At 50.0% G+C, this 22,391-nt stretch overlaps 1 protein-coding gene across 1 annotated transcript in view; it reads left to right on the forward strand.

The window, feature by feature from the left end:
• nbas (NBAS subunit of NRZ tethering complex) overlaps positions 1 to 22,391 on the forward strand; it is a 400,078-nt gene that overhangs the window by 155,743 nt on the left and 221,944 nt on the right. The window contains exons 37-40 of the mRNA XM_071412456.1: positions 599 to 709; positions 5,202 to 5,325; positions 19,138 to 19,214; positions 19,324 to 19,461. Coding sequence (XP_071268557.1) covers positions 599 to 709; positions 5,202 to 5,325; positions 19,138 to 19,214; positions 19,324 to 19,461 — 450 coding nt within the window. The remainder of the gene's footprint in view (positions 1 to 598; positions 710 to 5,201; positions 5,326 to 19,137; positions 19,215 to 19,323; positions 19,462 to 22,391) is intronic.

Below are 22,391 nucleotides of genomic sequence, written 5' to 3' on the forward strand. Positions count from 1 at the left end.
GCTCTATCCCACGGTAGTAGGTCTGTCTGTCTGTCTGTCCCCAGGGCTCTATCCCACGGTAGTATGTCTGTCTGTCTGTCTGTCCCCAGGGCTCTATCCCACGGTAGGTCTGTCTGTCTGTCTGTCCCCAGGGCTCTATCCCACAGTATTAGGTCTGTCTGTCTGTCCCCAGGGCTCTATCCCACGGTAGTAGTTCTGTCTGTCTGTCTGTCCCCAGGGCTCTATCCCACAGTAGTAGGTCTGTCTGTCTGTCCCCAGGGCTCTATCCCACGGTAGTAGGTCTGTCTGTCTGTCTGTCTGTCCCCAGGGCTCTATCCCACGGTAGTAGGTCTGTCTGTCTGTCCCCAGGGCTCTATCCCACGGTAGTAGGTCTGTCTGTCTGTCCCCAGGGCTCTATCCCACAGTAGTAGGTCTGTCTGTCTGTCCCCAGGGCTCTATCCCACGGTAGTAGGTCTGTCTGTCTGTCCCCAGGGCTCTATCCCACGGTAGTAGGTCTGTCTGTCTGTCCCCAGGGCTCTATCCCACAGTAGTAGGTCTGTCTGTCTGTCCCCAGGGCTCTATCCCACGGTAGTAGGTCTGTCTGTCTGTCTGTCCCCAGGGCCGGAGTGGAGGCTCCAAGGCTGTAGGAGGAGAGGAGAACAGTGGTCTGGAGAGACAGGGTGTTAACCCCTTCTACCAGGGACTGTTTGATGACCCATATGTAGACCAGGTAAGTTGTGTGTGTGCTTGTGTTGGTCTATTCCTAATCCTATTCCATTGTGTTCTAATCCTATTCCATTGTGTTCTATTCCTAATCCTATTCCATTGTGTTCTAATCCTATTCCATTGTGTTCTAATCCTATTCCATTGTGTTCTAATCATATTCCATTGTGTTCTAATCCTATTCCATTGTGTTCTAATCCTATTCCATTGTGTTCTAATCCTATTCCATTGTGTTCTAATCCTATTCCATTGTTATTCTCTTCCTAATCCTATTCCATTGTGTTCTATTCCTAATCCTATTCCATTGTGTTCTATTCCTAATCCTATTCCATTGTGTTCTAATCCTATTCCATTGTTATTCTATTCCTAATCCTATTCCATTGTGTTCTATTCCTAATCCTATTCCATTGTGTTCTATTCCTATTCCATTGTGTTCTATTCCTAATCCTATTCCATTGTGTTCTAATCCTATTCCATTGTGTTCTAATCCTATTCCATTGTTATTCTCTTCCTAATCCTATTCCCTTGTTATTTTATTCCTAATCCTATTCCATTGTGTTCTAATCCTATTCCATTGTGTTCTATTCCTATTCCCTTGTTATTCTATTCCTAATCATATTCTATTGTGTTCTAATCCTATTCCATTGTTATTCTCTTCCTAATCCTATTCCCTAGTTATTCTATTCCTAATCCTATTCCCTTGTTATTTTATTCCTAATCCTATTCCATTGTGTTCTAATCCTATTCCATTGTGTTCTATTCCTATGCCCTTGTTATTCTATTCCTAATCCTATTCTATTGTGTTCTAATCCTATTCCATTGTTATTCTCTTCCTAATCCTATTCCATTGTGTTCTAATCCTATTCCCTTGTTATTCTATTCCTAATCCTATTCCATTGTGTTCTATTCCTAATCCTATTCCATTGTGTTCTATTCCTAATCCTATTCCATTGTTATTCTCTTCCTAATCCTATTCCATTGTGTTCTAATCCTATTCCCTTGTTATTCTATTCCTAATCCTATTCCATTGTGTTCTATTCCTAATCCTATTCCATTGTGTTCTATTCCTAATCCTATTCCATTGTGTTCTATTCCTAATCCTATTCCATTGTGTTCTATTCCTAATCCTATTCCATTGTGTTCTAATCCTATTCCCTTGTTATTCTATTCCTAATCCTATTCCATTGTGTTCTATTCCTAATCCTATTCCATTGTGTTCTATTCCTAATCCTATTCCATTGTGTTCTATTCCTAATCCTATTCCATTGTGTTCTATTCCTAATCCTATTCCATTGTGTTCTAATCCTATTCCCTTGTTATTCTATTCCTAATCCTATTCCATTGTGTTCTATTCCTAATCCTATTCCCTTGTGTTCTATTCCTAATCCTATTCCATTGTGTTCTATTCCTAATCCTATTCCATTGTGTTCTATTCCTAATCCTATTCCATTGTGTTCTATTCCTAATCCTATTCCATTGTGTTCTATTCCTAATCCTATTCCCTTGTTATTCTATTCCTAATCCTATTCCCTTGTTATTCTATTCCTAATCCTATTCCATTGTGTTCTATTCCTAATCCTATTCCATTGTGTTCTATTCCTAATCCTATTCCATTGTGTTCTATTCCTAATCCTATTCCATTGTGTTCTATTCCTAATCCTATTCCCTTGTTATTCTATTCCTAATCCTATTCCATTGTGTTCTATTCCTAATCCTATTCCATTGTGTTCTATTCCTAATCCTATTCCATTGTGTTCTATTCCTAATCCTATTCCATTGTGTTCTATTCCTAATCCTATTCCATTGTGTTCTATTCCTAATCCTATTCCCTTGTTATTCTATTCCTAATCCTATTCCATTGTGTTCTATTCCTAATCCTATTCCATTGTGTTCTATTCCTAATCCTATTCCCTTGTTATTCTATTCCTAATCCTATTCCATTGTGTTCTATTCCTAATCCTATTCCATTGTGTTCTATTCCTAACCCTATTCCATTGTGTTCTATTCCTAATCCTATTCCATTGTGTTCTATTCCTAATCCTATTCCATTGTGTTCTATTCCTAATCCTATTCCATTGTGTTCTATTCCTAACCCTATTCCATTGTGTTCTATTCCTAATCCTATTCCATTGTGTTCTATTCCTAATCCTATTCCATTGTGTTCTATTCCTAATCCTATTCCATTGTGTTCTATTCCTAACCCTATTAATGGTGCTGGAGGGGATGTTTGCCGTTTTAGTCTCCTAACCAACTGTTTCTTTGCGTTGTTTGTAACTAATTGTGTACGTAATGTTGCTGCTACCGTCTCTTATGACCGAAAAGAGCTTCTGGACATCAGGACTGCGATCACTCATCTCCAACTAGACAAAGATGTTTTCTTTAACGAGTCTGACGCGAAGGATATACTGGTTTTCCCAGACCAGTCCCAAATCCCCGTCATTCGCATGACGAAAAGACAGAGATACAGGGGTCGGAGGTCAGGGTGCCTTGTGAGAATTTGTCGGCGGGTGGGTAACCCTCCTCTACCATCCGTTCTATTGGCCAACGTGCAATCACTGGAGAATAAACTGCATGAGCTCCGTTCGAGAAATTATTTATACTTTTACTTTTGATACTTAAGTATATTTAAAATCAAATACTTTTAGACTTTTACTCGAGTAGTATTTTACTGGGTTTTAACTTTTACTTGAGTCCTTTTCTATTAAGGTATCTTTACTTTTACTCAAGTTTGAGATTTGGGTACTTTTTCCACCACTGCAATTGAGTGCAGGAAATGCAGAAATGATAAGTGTTGAAATTAGTATTGGGTTGAATTGAACAGTATAAACCAATCAGGATGGAGAAAGACTCACCATCCCTCTGTCCGTCCATCCCTCTGTCCGTCCATCCCTCTGTCCGTCCATCCCTCTGTCCGTCCATCCCTCTGTCCGTCCATCCCTCTGTCCGTCCATCCCTCTGTCCGTCCATCCCTCTGTCCGTCCATCCCTCGGTCCGTCCATCCCTCGGTCCGTCCATCCCTCGGTCCGTCCATCCCTCGGTCCGTCCATCCCTCTGTCCGTCCATCCCTCTGTCCGTCCATCCCTCTGTCCGTCCATCCCTCTGTCCGTCCATCCCTCTGTCCGTCCATCCCTCTGTCCGTCCATCCCTCGGTCCATCCTGGGCTTGATTTGATTTTACAGGTTGCCTTCTCTGTCTGCCCTGTCTTCTCTGTCTGCCCTGTCTTTCTGTCATGTCTGCCCTGTCTTCTCTGTCTGCCCTGTCTGTCCTGTCTGTCTTGTGTTCCCTGTCTTACTTATCTGTTTTGTCTGCCCTGTCTTCCCTGTCTGTCCTGTGTGTCTTGTCTGTCCTGTCTGCCCTATATGTCTTGACTGTCTTGTTGCTCCTCTTTATACCCTTAGAGTATGGTTCCATGCTATAATACCATTATTAAGTCAGATGAATATAATAGTTTGATTTAAACGTTTACGTGCTTTGCAAGAATAACGATTTCCCTGACAATACTGAAATCAGGCTACCTGAGGGGACTTGCAGAAAATGATAAATGCAGAAAATGGGCAATCAACATCAGTTATACCACAGCGCCAATGTTATTTATGTGGAGCATATTTTATTCAGAATTCAGACATATAAAGTTTCTATGTGAAAACTATTTCTAAGAGGATGAATTCTTTTGTTTTCCGAACTCGGTCACACACAACAACAAAAATGAATCTCAGGCTGTTCGAGCTACAGCCCAGATACAATAGACCGCTGTAACTCTGAGTAAGCATTTACATATTAATTACAAAGATGGCTCAGGAAACCAGGTGTTTTAATCGGCGTATGTTTGCCATCGAGTATCACCTTACGCAGATTAAGATGAACCGTAGTAAGGTGTTTACATGACTAATGCTATACTCGGCCTACTGCCGTCATACTGCCGTCATACTGCCGTCATACTGCCGTCATACTGCCGTCATACTGCCGTCATACTGCCGTCATACTGCCATGGGGGGAACAGGCAGTGGCTTGTGTGGTTTGTTGTCCTTCCTGTGACATCGGGTGGTGTAAGTGTCCTGGAGGGCAGGAGGGCAGGTAGTTTGCACCCGGTGATGCGTTGGGCAGACCGCACCACCCTCTGGAGAGCTTTATGGGCGGAGCAGTTGCCTTACCAGGCGGTGATAAAGCCTGACAGGATGCTATCAATTGTACATCTGTAAAAGTGTGTGAGGGTTTTAGGTGCCAAGCCAAATTTCTTCAGCCTCCTGAGGTTGAAGAGGTGCTGTTGCGCCTTCTTCACCACACTGTCTGTGTGGGTGGACCAATTCAGTTTGTCAGTGATATATACGCAGAGGAACTTGAAGCTTTCCACCTGAGTGGGCTGGCTGAGGAGTATTTATTTATTTAATTAAGCCTCATTCTGATTGGCTAGACTTCTTAGTGGGTGGGCCTATGCCCTCCCAGGCCCACCCATGGCTTCACCCCTTCTCATTCTAAACCTTGTCTCTTGTTTCTCTCAGAGTGAAGATGTGTATGAGTCGTATGATGCCGTACCTCAGGAGCAGTTTGCTGAGGTTCTACTGCGGACTGGGAAGCTGGCCGAGACCAAGACAGAGGGACAGACCCTGTTCCCTGCCACAGAGGGTAGTACACAACCACACACTGGGGGAGGGAGGGAGGGAGGGAGGGAGAGACCCTGTTCCCTGCCACAGAGGGTAGTACACAACCACACACTGGGGGAGGGAGGGAGGGAGGGAGGGAGAGACCCTGTTCCCTGCCACAGAGGGTAGTACACAACCACACACTGGGGAGGGAGGGAGGGAGGGAGGGAGGGAGAGACCCTGTTCCCTGCCACAGAGGGTAGCACACAAACACACACTGGGGAGGGAGGGAGGGAGGGAGTGAGGGAGAGACCCTGTTCCCTGCCACAGAGGGTAGTACACAACCACACACTGGGGAGGGAGGGAGGGAGGGAGGGAGGGAGAGACCCTGTTCCCTGCCAAAGAGGGTAGCACACAAACACACACTGGGGAGGGAGGGAGGGAGGGAGGGAGAGAGACCCTGTTCCCTGCCACAGAGGGTAGTACACAACCACACACTGGGGGAGGGAGGGAGGGAGGGAGGGAGTGAGGGAGAGACCCTGTTCCCTGCCACAGAGGGTAGGACACAAACACACACTGGGGAGGGAGGGAGGGAGGGAGGGACCCTGTTCCCTGCCACAGAGGGTAGCACACAACCACACATTGGGGAGGGAGGGAGGGAGGGAGAGAGAGACCCTGTTCCCTGCCACAGAGGGTAGTACACAACCACACATTGGGGAGGGAGGGAGGGAGGGAGGGAGGGAGGGAGAGACCCTGTTCCCTGCCACAGAGGGTAGGACACAACCACACACTGGGGAGGGAGGGAGGGAGGGAGGGGGGGAGAGACCCTGTTCCCTGCCACAGAGGGTAGGACACAAACACACACTGGGGAGGGAGGGAGGGAGGGAGGGAGAGACCCTGTTCCCTGCCACAGAGGGTAGCACACAAACACACACTGGGGAGGGAGGGAGGGACCCTGTTCCCTGCCACAGAGGGTAGCACACAACCACACATTGGGGAGGGAGGGAGGGAGGGAGAGAGAGACCCTGTTCCCTGCCACAGAGGGTAGTACACAACCACACATTGGGGAGGGAGGGAGGGAGGGAGGGAGGGAGAGACCCTGTTCCCTGCCACAGAGGGTAGGACACAACCACACACTGGGGAGGGAGGGAGGGAGGGAGAGACCCTGTTCCCTGCCACAGAGGGTAGCACACAAACACACACTGGGGAGGGAGGGAGGGAGGGAGGGAGGGAGGGAGGGAGAGACCGACCCTGTTCCCTGCCACAGAGGGTAGTACACAACCACACATTGGGGAGGGAGGGAGGGAGGGAGGGAGGGACCCTGTTCCCTGCCACAGAGGGTAGTACACAACCACACACTGGGGAGGGAGGGAGGGAGAGACCCTGTTCCCTGCCACAGAGGGTAGTACACAACCATACATTGGGGAGGGAGGGAGGGAGGGAGGGAGGGAGAGACCCTGTTCCCTGCCACAGAGGGTAGTACACAACCATACATTGGGGAGGGAGGGAGGGAGGGAGGGAGGGATTGACCCTGTTCCCTGCCACAGAGGGTAGGACACAACCACACACTGGGGAGGGAGGGAGGGAGGGAGGGAGAGACCCTGTTCCCTGCCACAGAGGGTAGTACACAACCACACATTGGGGAGGGAGGGAGGGAGGGATTGATTGACCCTGTTCCCTGCCACAGAGGGTAGTACACAACCACACATTGGGGAGGGAGGGAGGGAGGGAGGGAGGGAGAGACCCTGTTCCCTGCCACAGAGGGTAGTACACAACCACACATCAATCAATCAATCAATCAATTTTATTTTATATAGCCCTTCGTACATCAGCTAATATCTCGAAGTGCTGTACAGACACCCAGCCTAAAACCCCAAACAGCTAGTAATGCGGGTGTAGAAGCACGGTGGCTAGGAAAAACTCCCTAGAAAGGCCAAAACCTAGGAAGAAACCTAGAGAGGAACCAGGCTATGAGGGGTGGCCAGTCCTCTTCTGGCTGTGCCGGGTGGAGATTATAACAGAACTATGCCAAGATGTTCAAAATGTTCATAAGTGACAAGCATGGTCAAATAATAATCATGAATAATTTTCAGTTGGCTTTTCATAGCCGATCATCAAGAGTTGAAAAACAACAGGTCTGGGACAGGTGGCGGTTCCATAACCGCAGGCAGAACAGCTGAAACTGGAATAGCAGCAAGGCCAGGCGGACTGGGGACAGCAAGGAGTCACCACGGGCGGCAGTCCCGACGCATGGTCCTAGGGCCCAGGTCCTCCGAGAGAAAGAAAGAGAGAAGGAGAAAATTAGAGAGAGCCAAGATTTTCAAAATGTTCATAAATGACAAGCATGGTCAAATAATAATCAGGAATAAATCTCAGTTGGTTTTTCATAGCCGATCATTAAGAGTTGAAAACAGCAGGTCTGGGACAGGTAGGGGTTCCATAACCGCAGGCAGAACAGTTGAAACTGGAATAGCAGCAAGGCCAGGCGGACTGGGGACAGCAAGGTGTCATCATGCCCGGTAGTCCTGACGTATGGTCCTAGGGCTCAGGTTCTCAGAGAGAAAGAGAGAACGAGAGAATTAGAGAGAGCATACTTAAATTCACACAGGACACTGGATAAGACAGGAGAAGTACTCCAGGTAACCAACTGACCCTAGCCCCCCGACACAAACTACTGCAGCATAAATACTGGAGGCTGAGACAGGAGCGGTCAGGAGACACTGTGGCCCCATCCGAAGAAACCCCCGGACAGGGCCAAACAGGTAGGATATAACCCCACCCACTTTGCCAAAGCACAGCCCCCGCACCACTAGAGGGAAATCCTCAACCACCAACTTACAATCCTGAGACAAGGCCGAGTATAGCCCACAAAGGTCTCCACCACAGCACAAACCAAGGGGGGGCGCCAACCCAGACAGGAAGATCACGTCAGTAACTCAACCCACTCAAGTGACGCACCCCTCCTAGGGACGGCATGAAAGAGCACCAGCAAGCCAGTGACTCAGCCCCTGTAACAGGGTTAGAGGCAGAGAATCCCAGTGGAGAGAGGGGAACCGGCCTGGCAGAGACAGCAAGGGCGGTTCGTTGCTCCAGAGCCTTTCCGTTCACCTTCACACTCCTGGGCCAGACTACACTCAATCATATGACCTACTGAAGAGATAAGTCTTCAATAAAGACTTAAAGGTTGAGACCGAGTCTGCGTCTCTCACATGGGTAGGCAGACTGTTCCATAAAAATGGAGATCTATAGGAGAAAGCCCTGCCTCCCGCTGTTTGCTTAGAAATTCTAGGGACAATTAGGAGACCTGCGTCTTGTGACCGTAGCGTACGTATTGGTATGTACGGCAGGACCAACTCGGAAAGATAGGTAGGAGCAAGCCCATGTAACGCTTTATAGGTTAACAGTAAAACCTTGAAATCAGCCCTTGCCTTAACAGGAAGCCAGTGTAGGGAAGCTAGCACTGGAGTAATATGATCAAATTTCTTGGTTCTAGTCAGGATTCTAGCAGCCGTATTTAGCACTAACTGAAGTTTATTTAGTGCTTTATCCGGGTAGCCGGAAAGTAGAGCATTGCAGTAGTCTAACCTAGAAGTAACAAGTGCATGGATTAATTTTTCTGCATCATTTTTGGACAGAAAATTTCTGATTTTTGCAATGTTACGTAGATGGAAAAAAGCTGTCCTTGAAACAGTCTTGATATGTTCGTCAAAAGAGAGATCAGGGTCAAGAGTAACGCCGAGGTCCTTCACAGTTTTATTTGAGACGACTTTACAACCATCAAGATGAATTGTCAGATTTAACAGAAGATCTCTTTGTTTCTTGGGACCTAGAACAAGCATCTCTGTTTTGTCCGAGTTTAAAAGTAGAAAGTTTTCAGCCATCCACTTCCTTATGTCTGAAACACAGGCTTCTAGCGAGGGCAATTTTGGGGCTTCACCATGTTTCATTGAAATGTACAGCTGTGTGTCATCCGCATAGCAGTGAAAGTTAACATTATGTTTTCGAATAACATCCCCAAGAGGTAAAATATATAGTGGGGAGGGAGGGAGAGAGGGAGGGAGGGACCCTGTTCCCTGCCACAGAGGGTAGTACACAACCACACATTGGGGAGGGAGGGAGGGATGGAGGGAGGTTTGGGAGGGAGGGACCCTGTTCCCTGCCACAGAGGGTAGTACACAACCACACATTGGGGAGGGAGGGAGGGAGGGAGGGAGGGAGAGACCCTGTTCCCTGCCACAGAGGGTAGTACACAACCACACATGGGGAGGGAGGGAGGGAGGGAGGGAGGGAGGGAGAGACCCTGTTCCCTGCCACAGAGGGTAGTACACAACCACACACTGGGGGAGGGAGGGAGGGAGGGAGGGACCCTGTTCCCTGCCACAGAGGGTAGTACACAACCACACACTGGGGAGGGAGGGAGGGAGGGAGGGAGGGAGGGACCCTGTTCCCTGCCACAGAGGGTAGGACACAACCACACACTGGGGAGGGAGGGAGGGAGGGAGGGAGGGAGAGACCCTGTTCCCTGCCACAGAGGGTAGTACACAACCACACACTGGGGAGGGAGGGAGGGAGGGACCCTGTTCCCTGCCACAGAGGGTAGGACACAACCACACACTGGGGAGGGAGGGAGGGAGGGAGGGAGGGACCCTGTTCCCTGCCACAGAGGGTAGTACACAACCACACACTGGGGAGGGAGGGAGGGAGGGACCCTGTTCCCTGCCACAGAGGGTAGTACACAACCACACACTGGGGAGGGAGGGAGGGAGGGAGGGACCCTGTTCCCTGCCACAGAGGGTAGTACACAACCACACACTGGGGAGGGAGGGAGGGAGGGAGGGAGGGACCCTGTTCCCTGCCACAGAGGGTAGTACACAACCACACACTGGGGGAGGGAGGGAGGGAGGGAGAGACCCTGTTCCCTGCCACAGAGGGTAGTACACAAACACACACTGGGGAGGGAGGGAGGGAGGGAGGGAGAGAGGGAGGGACCCTGTTCCCTGCCACAGAGGGTAGTACACAACCACACATTGGGGAGGGAGGGAGGGAGGGAGGGACAGACCCTGTTCCCTGCCACAGAGGGTAGTACACAACCACACATTGGGGAGGGAGGGAGGGACCCTGTTCCCTGCCACAGAGGGTAGTACACAACCACACATTGGGGAGGGAGGGAGGGAGGGAGGGAGAGACCCTGTTCCCTGCCACAGAGGGTAGTACACAACCACACATTGGGGAGGGAGGGAGGGAGGGAGGGACCTGTTCCCTGCCACAGAGGGTAGTACACAACCACACTCTGGGGAGGGAGGGAGGGAGGGAGGGAGAGAGGGAGAGACCCTGTTCCCTGCCACAGAGGGTAGCACACAACCACACATTGGGGAGGGAGGGAGGGAGGGACCCTGTTCCCTGCCACAGAGGGTAGTACACAACCACACACTGGGGAGGGAGGGAGGGAGAGAGGGAGAGACCCTGTTCCCTGTCACAGAGGGTAGTACACAACCACACACTGGGGGAGGGAGGGAGGGAGGGAGGGACCCTGTTCCCTGCCACAGAGGGTAGTACACAACCACACACTGGGGAGGGAGGGAGGGAGGGAGGGAGAGAGGGAGAGACCCTGTTCCCTGCCACAGAGGGTAGCACACAAACACACACTGGGGGAGGGAGGGAGGGAGGGAGGGAGGGAACAAACACCTTTGTAAATACAACCCATATTTTTGTTTATATATTTTCCCTTTTGTAATTTAACTATTTGCACATCGTTACAACACTGTATATACAGATAATATGACATTTCAAATGTTTATTATTTTGTAACTTCTGTGAGTGTAATGTTTACTGTTCATTTTATATTGTTTATTTACATTTTGTTTATCTATTTCACTTGCTTTGGTAATGTAAACATACGTTTCCCATGCCATTAAAGCTCGAGGGACTGCTGCAGACTGTTCTATTGCCCTCGCCAATAAATGTTGAAGAGGGTGGGGCTTAAGCTGCATCCCTGTCTCACCCCACGGCCCTGTGGGAAGAAATTCGTTTTTTTGCCATTTTTAACCGCACTCTTGTTTGTGTACATGGATTTTATAATGTCGTATGTTTTTCCCCCAACGACACTTTCCATCAATGTGTATAGCAGACCCTCATGCCAATGAGGTTTGTTTGTTTGTCAATTAGGGTGTGCAGGGTGAATACGTGGTCTGTCGTACGGTAATTTGGTAAAAAAGCCAATTTGACATTTGCTCAGTACATTGTTTTCATTGAGGAAATTAACTAGACTGCTGTTAGTGATTAATGCAGAGGATTTTCCCAAGGTTGCTGTTGATGCATATTCCCACGGTCGTTATTGAGGTCAAATTTGTCTCCACTTTTGTGGATTGGGGTGATCAGTCCTTGATTCCACATACTGGGGAAGATACCAGAGCTGAGGATGATGTTAAAGAGTTTAAGTATAGCCAATTGGAGTTTGTGGTCTGTATATTTGATCATTTCATTAAGGATACCATCAACACCACAGGCCTTTTTGGGTTGGAGGGTTTGTATTTTGTCCTGTAGTTCATTCAAGGTAATTGGAGAATCCAGTGGGTTCTGGTAGTCTTTAATAGTTGATTCTAAGATTTGGATTTGATCATGTATATGGTTTTGCCGTTTGTTCTTTGATATAGGACCAAAAATATTACCCACACATCTCCGTTTTTGGATAAATAACTCTTTGTGTTGTTTGTTTATTGTTTTCCAATGTTCCCAGAAGTGGTTAGAGTCTATGGATTCTTCAATTACATTGAGCTGATTTCTGTGCTGTTCCTTCTTTTCCGTAGTGTATTTCTGTATTGTTTTAGTGATTCACCACAGTGAAGGTGTAGACTCAGGTTTTCTGGGTCTGTGTGTTTTTGGATGGACAGGTTTCTCCATTTCATTTCTTTGGGTGTTGCATTCTTCATCAAACCATTTGTTATTGTTGTTCATTTTCTCAGGTTGTCTGCTGAGAGGTCAAATGAATTGTTTAGGTTTTCTACCTCCAATTTTACACCTTCACGACTACAGTGAAACCTTTTGTCCAGGAAATTGTCTGAAGGGATTGAATTTGTTGTTGCCTAATTGTTTTTTGGTAGGTTTCCACACTACATTCCTTCCATCTATAGCATTTCTTAATATTATTCAGTTCCTTTGGTACTCTGGCTTTGAGTATTGCTCTGCTCAAGTAGACTGTGATTTTGCTGTGATCTGATAGGGGTGTCAGTGGGCTGACTGTGAACGCTCTGAGAGTCTCTGGCTTTGAGTATTGCTCTGTTCAAATAGACTGTGATTTTGCTGTGATCTGATAGGGGTGTCAGTGGACTGACTGTGAACGCTCTGAGAGACTCTGGGTTGAGGTCAGTGATAAAGTAGTCTACAGTGCTACTGCCAAGAGATGAGCTATAGGTGAACCTACCATAGGAGTCCCCTCGAAGCCTACCATTGACTATGTACATTACCAACAGAGCTGCGACAGAGCTGCAGGAGTCGTGACCCGTTCTGGACGGTTATGTGTTTGTAGTTGTGCCTCGGGGGGCTTATGGGGGAGGGAATGCTGTCACCTCCAGGTAGGTGTTTGTCCCCCTGTGTGCTGAAGGTGTCAGGTTCTTGTCCAGTTCTGGCATTTAGGTCGCCACAGACTAGTACATGTCCCTGGGTCTGGAAATGATTGATTTTCCCTCCAGGATGGAGAAGCTGTCTTCATTAAAGTTTGGGGATTCTAGTGGGGGGATATAGGTAGCACACAGGAGGACATTCTGTTGAGATAATTTACATTCAAACGGCTCTCCTGTAAAGTTGTGACTTGCAACGTACGCCTAGTTTCCTGAATCGGGTCACATATCTTGCTGTCATGTTGAGGTCCTTACCGCAGGGGTGGGGGGGCATGAGGTGGGCAGAAGAGGCATAGGTCTGATATGGGGGAGGCCTATATAGTGTGTGGCCAGGGTTTGTTTGGGGGTGGAGGGTTTAACTGGTTGGGGAGTGGCAGGTGATGCTGTGGTCTCGGTGCAGGTCCTCTGGGCGTGGGTCCTCTGGGCGTGGGTTCTCTGGGCGTGGGTTCTCTGGGCGCGGGTTCTCTGGGCGCGGGTTCTCTGGGCGCGGGTTCTCTGGGCGTGGGTTCTCTGGGCGCGGGTTCTCTGGGCGCGGGTTCTCTGGGCGCGGGTTCTCTGGGCGCGGGTTCTCTGGGCGCGGGTTCTCTGGACGTGGGTTCTCTGGGCGTGGGTTCTCTGGGCGCGGGTTCTCTGGGCGCGGGTTCTCTGGGCGCGGGTTCTCTGGGCGCGGGTTCTCTGGGCGCGGGTTCTCTGGGCGCGGGTTCTCTGGGCGCGGGTTCTCTGGGCGCGGGTTCTCTGGGCGCGGGTTCTCTGGGCGCGGGTTCTCTGGGCGCGGGTTCTCTGGGCACGGGTTCTCTGGGCGCGGGTCCTCTGGGCGCGGGTCCTCTGGGCGCGGGTTCTCTGGGCGCGGGTTCTCTGGGCGCGGGTTCTCTGGGCGCGGGTTCTCTGGGCGCGGGTTCTCTGGGCGCGGGTTCTCTGGGCGCGGGTTCTCTGGGCGTGGGTTCTCTGGGCGTGGGTTCTCTAGGCGCGGGTTCTCTTGGCGCGGGTCCTCTGGGTGTAGGTCCTCTTGGCGTTGGTTCTCTGGGCGTTGGTTCTCTGGGCGTGGGTTCTCTGGGCGTGGGTTCTCTCGGTGCAGGTTCTCTAGGCGTGGGTTCTCTGGGCGTGGGTCCTCTTTGCGTGGGTTCTCTGGGCGTGGGTTCTCTGGGTACAGGTTCTCTTGGCGTGGGTCCTCTTTGCGTGGGTTCTCTGGGTGTAGGTCCTCTTGGCGTTGGTTCTCTGGGCGTGGGTTCTCTGGGCGTGGGTTCTCTGGGCGTGGGTTCTCTGGGCGTGGGTTCTCTCGGTGCAGGTTCTCTGAGTGTGGGTTCTCTGGGTGCAGGTACTCTAGGCGTGGGTTCTCTGGGTACAGGTTCTCTGAGCGTGGGTTCTCTCGGTGCAGGTCCTCTGGGCTTTGGTTCTCTGGGCGTGGGTTCTCTGAGCGTGGGTTCTCTCGGCGCAGGTCCTCTGGGCTTTGGTTCTCTGGGTACAGGTCCTTCAGGAAGAGGTCTTACAGGTCTGGGCGGGTCTCCAGCTGGTCTGGGAGGGTCTCCAGCTGGTCTGGGAGGGTCTCCAGCTGGTCTGGGCGGGGTCTCCAGCTGGTCTGGGAGGGTCGGGTCTCCAGCTGGTCTGGGCGGGTCTCCAGCTGGTCTGGGCGGGTCTCCAGCTGGTATGGGCGGGGTGTCCGTTGCTCTGTTGCTCCTGTGTGAAGTGCTGGGGCTGTGGTTGAGGGTGACGTCCGCAAAAGTTGGGATTGCTGCCTTGTAGAGGTGGACCTGGTCATAAAGGCTGTTCAAGTCCAGGGTGGAGTGGTGGGCCAGGTAGTCATTAGTCCAGGGTGGAGTGGTGGGAAATGCTTGCGTTCACCTGCTGTATGGTGGCAGGGAGAAAGTATTTTGATGGTAGCTCTCTCTCTTGGTAGAGTTCAGCTTTGCTCTCTCTCTCTCTCTCTCTCTCTCTCTCTCTCTCTCTCTCTCTCTCTCTCTCTCTCTCTCTCTCTCTCTCTCGCTGTCTCTCTCGCTGTCTCTCTCTCTCGCTGTCTCCCTCTCTCTCGCTGTCTCCCTCTCTCTCGCTGTCTCCCTCTCTCTCGCTGTCTCCCTCTCTCTCGCTGTCTCTCTCTCTCTCGCTGTCTCTCTCTCTCGCTGTCTCTCTCTCTCTCGCTGTCTCTCTCTCTCTCGCTGTCTCTCTCTCTCTCGCTGTCTCTCTCTCTCTCGCTGTCTCTCTCTCTCTCTCGCTGTCTCTCTCTCTCTCGCTGTCCCTCTCTCTCTCTCGCTCTCCCTCTCTTGCTGTCTCTCGCTCGCTCTCTCTCTCTCGCTGTCTCTCTCTCGCTGTCTCTCGTTCGCTCGCTCTCTCGTGCTCTCACTCTCGCTCTCTCTCGTTCGCTCGCTCTCTCGTGCTCTCACTCTTGTTCTCTCGCTCTTGCTCTCTCGTTCTCTAGCTCTCTCGCTCTCATTCTCTCACTCTCTCACTCTCTCGCTCTCGTTCTCTCTCGCTCGTTCTCTCGCTCGTTCTCTCGCTCGTTCTCTCTCGTTCTCTCGCTCATTCTCTCGCTCTCGATCTCTCGCCCTCTCACAAAGTGCTTGAGGTACTTAAAGTACTTGCATTTGTCAAATTCAAGTACTGGATTATCTTGAAAACCAGACATTTTCTCAAGTTGGTTTATAATGAGAACAACAGATTGAAAATGTTGATATGAAAAATGTATTGGTCTTGCAAATTAATTTCCAAGCTCGTTCATTCTACCCACACTGCCTCAGTCAGGCAGGTACAGAACTGACTGCCACTCTGTCGGGCAGGTACAGAACTGACTGCCACTCAGTCGGGCAGGTACAGAACTGACTGCCACTCAGTCGGGCAGGTACAGAACTGACTGCCACTCAGTCAGGCAGGTACAGAACTGACTGCCACTCAGTCAGGCAGGTACAGAACTGACTGCCACTCAGTCAGGCAGGTACAGAACTGACTGCCACTCAGTCAGGCAGGTACAGAACTGACTGCCACTCAGTCGGGCAGGTACAGAACTGACTGCCACTCAGTCAGGCAGGTACAGAACTGACTGCCACTCAGTCAGGCAGGTACAGAACTGACTGCCACTCAGTCAGGCCAGGTACAGAACTGACTGCCACTCAGTCGGGCAGGTACAGAACTGACTGCCACTCAGTCGGGCAGGTACAGAACTGACTGCCACTCAGTCAGGCAGGTACAGAACTGACTGCCACTCAGTCAGGCAGGTACAGAACTGACTGCCACTCAGTCGGCCAGGTACAGAACTGACTGCCACTCAGTCGGGCAGGTACAGAACTGACTGCCACTCAGTCGGGCAGGTACAGAACTGACTGCCACTCAGTCAGGCAGGTACAGAACTGACTGCCACTCAGTCGGGCAGGTACAGAACTGACTGCCACTCAGTCGGGCAGGTACAGAACTGACTGCCACTCAGTCAGGCAGGTACAGAACTGACTGCCACTCAGTCAGGCAGGTACAGAACTGACTGCCACTCAGTCAGGCAGGTACAGAACTGACTGCCACTCAGTCGGGCAGGTACAGAACTGACTGCCACTCAGTCAGGCAGGTACAGAACTGACTGCCACTCAGTCAGGCAGGTACAGAACTGACTGCCACTCAGTCAGGCAGGTACAGAACTGACTGCCACTCAGTCAGGCAGGTACAGAACTGACTGCCACTCAGTCGGCCAGGTACAGAACTGACTGGTTAGGTGCCGCCAAATGTCACATAGGGAGCTGAAATGCCGGGCAAATGTCGATCCTGTCTGGCAGGATATTGATGTTTATGAATGGGTTTTGCCAGACCCAACCAGGGATGTAGTGGAGAGTAAACACCGTTTACTCAGCGTTTTATTTTGTTAATGACAGTTTATCCACTAATTATTGTATTCCTGGTGTTCATCAAAGCTCAGGAGGCTTATTGATCTGAGTTGTAATCGTTGTTCAACGGTCAGAAGGATTCTTGATCTGAGTTGTAATCGCACCAACCTCTGCAAACGAGTGGAATCATGAATGAGTCGTGTGCTCGTTATGTTACGCCTGCTCCCTCTGAATCATGAATGAGTCGTGTGCTCGTTATGTTACGCCTGCTCCCTCTGAATCATGAATGAGTCGTGTGCTCGTTATGTTACGCCTGCTCCCTCTGAATCATGAATGAGTCGTGTGCTCGTTATGTTACGCCTGCTCCCTCTGAATCATGAATGAGTCGTGTGCTCGTTATGTTACGCCTGCTCCCTCTGAATCATGAATGAGTCGTGTGTTCGTTGTGTTACGCTGCTCCCTCTGAATCATGAATGAGTCGTGTGTGCTCGTTATGTACGCAACAATTTGAAAGATTCATGTATGTAGTCAATAAGTAATGTAACGCGTGTTATTGAGGAGAACCTGTCAGGTGGTGATGAATAGTACGTTGTGTTTTTCATGAGGTTGTCGCGATATACTGCCATCTGGTGGCGACAAGAAACAATTGCATAATAGGAACTATTTAAAAATGGATGATCCTTGAGAATAAATGTTAGTGCGTGAAAAAGTACTTAAGTCCTTGAATTTGACTTGCCACCGCCTCTCTCTCTTGATGGTAGAGCTCAGCTTTAGTCCCTCCTCCTCTCTCTCTCTCTCCTTCCCACCGCTCTCTCTCTCTCCCCCTCTCCTTCCCACCGCTCCCCCTCTCCTTCCCACCGCTCCCCCTCTCCTCCCCACCGCTCTCAATTAAATGTCAGTTTAAGGTCTTTATTGGCATGGGAAACATGAAATGTTAACATTTCCAAAGCAAGTGAAGTAGATAATAAACAAAAAAGTGAAATAAACTATACAAATCTACAGTAAACAGACTCACACAAGTTCCAAAGAGTAAAGACATTTTCAATTATTTTGTGCAAATATTTATTATTATTATTATTTATATTTAGATTTAAAGTAAAGTCTCGCACTTTCTTTCTCCCTGTCCCCCCCACTCTTTCTCCCTGTCCCCCCCACTCTTTCTCCCTGTCCCCCCCACTCTTTCTCCCTGTCCCCCCCACTCTTTCTCCCTGTCCCCCCCACTCTTTCTCCCTGTCCCCCCCACTCTCTCTCCCTGTCCCCCCCACTCTTTCTCCCTGTCCCCCCCACTCTTTCTCCCTGTCCCCCCCACTCTTTCTCCCTGTCCCCCCCACTCTTTCTCCCTGTCCCCCCCACTCTCTCTCCCTGTCCCCCCCACTCTTTCTCCCTGTCCCCCCCACTCTATCTCCCTGTCCCCCCCACTCTCTCTCCCTGTCCCCCCCACTCTTTCTCCCTGTCCCCCCCACTCTTTCTCCCTGTCCCCCCCACTCTTTCTCCCTGTCCCCCCCACTCTCTCTCCCTGTCCCCCCCACTCTTTCTCCCTGTCCCCCCCACTCTTTCTCCCTGTCCCCCCCACTCTTTCTCCCTGTCCCCCCCACTCTCTCTCCCTGTCCCCCCCACTCTTTCTCCCTGTCCCCCCCACTCTTTCTCCCTGTCCCCCCCACTCTTTCTCCCTGTCCCCCCCACTCTTTCTCCCTGTCCCCCCCACTCTCTCTCCCTGTCCCCCCCACTCTTTCTCCCTGTCCCCCCCACTCTTTCTCCCTGTCCCCCCCACTCTCTCTCCCTGTCCCCCCCACTCTTTCTCCCTGTCCCCCCCACTCTTTCTCCCTGTCCCCCCCACTCTTTCTCCCTGTCCCCCCCACTCTTTCTCCCTGTCCCCCCCACTCTTTCTCCCTGTCCCCCCCACTCTCTCTCCCTGTCCCCCCCACTCTTTCTCCCTGTCCCCCCCACTCTTTCTCCCTGTCCCCCCCACTCTTTCTCCCTGTCCCCCCCACTCTTTCTCCCTGTCCCCCCCACTCTTTCTCCCTGTCCCCCCCCACTCTTTCTCCCTGTCCCCCCCCACTCTTTCTCCCTGTCCCCCCCCACTCTTTCTCCCTGTCCCCCCCCACTCTTTCTCCCTGTCCCCCCAACTCTTTCTCCCTGTCCCCCCCACTCTTTCTCCCTGTCCCCCCCACTCTTTCTCAATTCAATTCAAGGGGCTTTATTGGCATGGGAAACATATGCTAACATTTCATGTCTCTCTCTCTGTCTCTCTGTCTCTCTCTCTCTCTCTCTCTCTCTCTCTCTCTCTCTCTGTCTCTCTGTCTCTCTGTCTCTGTCTCTGTCTCTGTCTCTCTCTCTCTCTGTCTCTCTCTGTCTCTGTCTCTCTCTCTGTCTCTCTCTCTGTCTCTCTCTCTGTCTCTCTCTCTGTCTCTCTCTCTGTCTCTCTCTCTGTCTCTCTCTCAGTACTGCTACAGCTGGCCTGTGATGCCTTTCCCAGAGATATGACCCTGGCTCTGGCCTATCTCCTGGCCCTGCCGCAGGTAACACACACGCTCTGCTCTCTGATTGGTCAGTTACATTCATCCATATGTTGACTTCTTTTCACCTGTATACCCCACACTGGTACCCCCCCCCCCCCCCCCCCCCCAGGTCCTGGATGCTAACAGGTGTTTTGAGAAGCAGCCCCACACGGCCCTGTCCCTGCAGCTAGCAGCCTACTACTATAGTCTACAGATCTACAACCACCTGGTCCCGTGCCTTAAGGCCAACACACACACTCTCTACAGGGTGAGTACACGGTGTGTTTTGTGGTGTGTGTAGTTCAGCCATAGGTGTGGTGTCTAATGAGCTAAGCTTCCCAAAAAGTCAATAACATTTTCCTAAATGCTAGTTACTCCTGTCTATACAGAAATAAATACATAAAAATAATTAAAATTAATAATAATAATTATAATAAAACACGACAGCAGAGAGCATGATTTAGACAGGATCAATAGCTGTGGTTTGTTTTAACATAGCCTACAGTCATCAACGCGTACGGCAAATAAACTCAGCAAGAAAAGAAACGTCCCTTTTTCAGGACCCTGTCTTTCAAAGATAATTCATAAAAATTCAAATAACTTCACAGATCTTCACTGTAAAGGGTATAAAGACTGTTTCCCATACTTGTTCAATGAACCGTAAACAGTGAACATGCACCTGTGGAAACGGTCGTTAAGACACTAACAGCGTACAGACGGTAGGCAATTAAGGTCACAGTTATGAAAACTTAGGACACTAAAAAGGCCTTTCTACTGACTCTGAAAAACACCAAAAGAAAGATGCCCAGGGTCCCTGCTCATCTGCGTGAACGTGCCTTAGGCATGCTGCAAGGAGGCATGAGGACTGCAGATGTGGCCAAGGCAATACATTGCAATGTATGTACTGTGAGAGACCTAAGACAGCCCAACAGGGAGACAACGCGGACAGCTGATCATCCTCGCAGTGGCAGACCACGTGTAACAACACCTGCACAGGATCGGTACATCCGAACATCACACCTGCGGGACAGGTACAGGATGGCAACAGCAACTGACCAAGTTACACCAGGAACGCACAATCCCTCCATCAGTGCTCAGACTGTCCGCGAGAGGCTGGACTGAGGGCTTGTAGGCCTGTTGTAAGGCAGGTCCTCACCAGACATCACCGGCAACAACGTCGCCTATGGGCACAAACACACCGTCGCTGGACCAGACAGGACTGGGAAAAAGTGCTCTTCACTGATGAGTCGCGGTTTTGTCTCACCAGGGGTGATGGTTGGATTCGCATTTATCGTCAAAGGAATGAGCGTTACACCGAGACCTGTACTCTGGAGCGGGATCGATTTGGAGGTGGAGGGTCCGTCATGGTCTGGGGCAGTCTGTCACAGCATCATCGGACTGAGCTTGTTGTCATTGCAGACGATCTCAACACTGTGCGTTACAGGGAAGACATCCTCCTCCCTCATGTGGTACCCTTCCTGCAGGCTCATCCTGACATGACCCTCCAGCAGGACAATGCCACCAACCATACTGCTCGTTCTGTGTGTGATTTCCTGCAAGACAGGAATGTCAGTGTTCTGCTATGGCCATCGAAGAGCCCGGATCTCAATCCCTTTGAGCACATCTGGTACCTGTTGGATCGGAGGGTGAGGGCTAGGGCCATTCCCCCCAGAAATGTCCGGGAACTTGCAGGTGCCTTGGTGGAAGAGTGGGGTAACATCTCACAGCAATAACTGGCAAATCTGGTGCAGTCCATGAGGAGGAGATGCACTGCAGTACTTAATGCAGCTGGTGGCCACACCAGATACTGACTGTTACTTTTGATTTTGACCCCCTCTTTGTTCAGAGACACATTATTCAATTTCTGTTAGTCACATGTCTGTGGAACTTGTTCAGTTTATGTCTCAGTTGTTGAATCTTGTTATGTTCATACAAATATTTACACATGTTAAGTTTGCTGAAAATAAATGCTGTTGACAGTGAGAGGACGGGTTAGGGTTGGTTAGGGTTAGGTTAGGTTAGGGTTAGGTTAGGTTAGGTTAGGGTTAGGTTTAGGTTTAGGTTAGGGTTAGGGTTAGTTCTATAGCAAAATTACAAAAAAAATAGTTGTGTGAGTCTGTGCCAATGGAAAGTTTTAGGACATTAAAATGTGGTCCTCCAGGCTAGATGGACGTCATATTGCTGGCTACAACGTGTCTCCCCTTTCCCCAGGGCGACATTAGATGTTCACATTCAAGACAAGCTGGTATTTATTGATCTCAATTTGTTGCTGTTTGCAGTAGAGTTACCCTGTAACTTTTGTGTTGGGCCTTTTTAAAGATTCTGCTAACACGTCTCCAGTCATGTTTAAATAAAGATCACATTTTCCCAGGTCCTCCTAAAAAATATATATTCTAGCTGGCTGGGGATGAGCCCAGACTGTAAAGGCAGAAGGAACTCATTGTTCAGAATGGTGACTGAGTTAGATTATAATCCTGAAATTATGACTCCCCAAATTAGCGTTGTCACGATATCAACATTTGTCTTAAGATACCAGGCCAAGTATTGCAACACCACGGGGGATAATTAAGTAGCGTTTTGTTCACCCACGTCCCCGGACACTTTCCCCCGTTTTCTAAACGTTATACGCATGTGCTACACTGAAAACCATGTGACTGATATTCATTCAGACTTAACTAAACACTGTGACTGAACACAACACACTGTGACTGAACACAGCACACTGTGACTGAACGCAACACACTGTGACTGAACGCAACACACTGTGACTGAACGCAACACACTGTGACTGAACACAACACACTGTGACTGAACACAACACACTGTGACTGAACACAACACACTGTGACTGAACGCAGTACACTGTGACTGAACACAACACACTGTGACTGAACACAACACACTGTGACTGAACGCTACACACTGTGACTGAACGCAACACACTGTGACTGAACGCAACACACTGTGACTGAACGCAACACACTGTGACTGAACGCAACACACTGTGACTGAACACAACACACTGTGACTGAACACAACACACTGTGACTGAACGCAACACACTGTGACTGAACGCAACACACTGTGACTGAACACAACACACTGTGACTGAACACAACACACTGTGACTGAACACAACACACTGTGACTGAACGCAGTACACTGTGACTAAACACAACACACCGTGACTGAACGCAA

The sequence above is a fragment of the Salvelinus alpinus genome, chromosome 8 (assembly GCF_045679555.1).
Source record: "Salvelinus alpinus chromosome 8, SLU_Salpinus.1, whole genome shotgun sequence".
Lineage (NCBI taxonomy): Eukaryota > Metazoa > Chordata > Actinopteri > Salmoniformes > Salmonidae > Salvelinus > Salvelinus alpinus.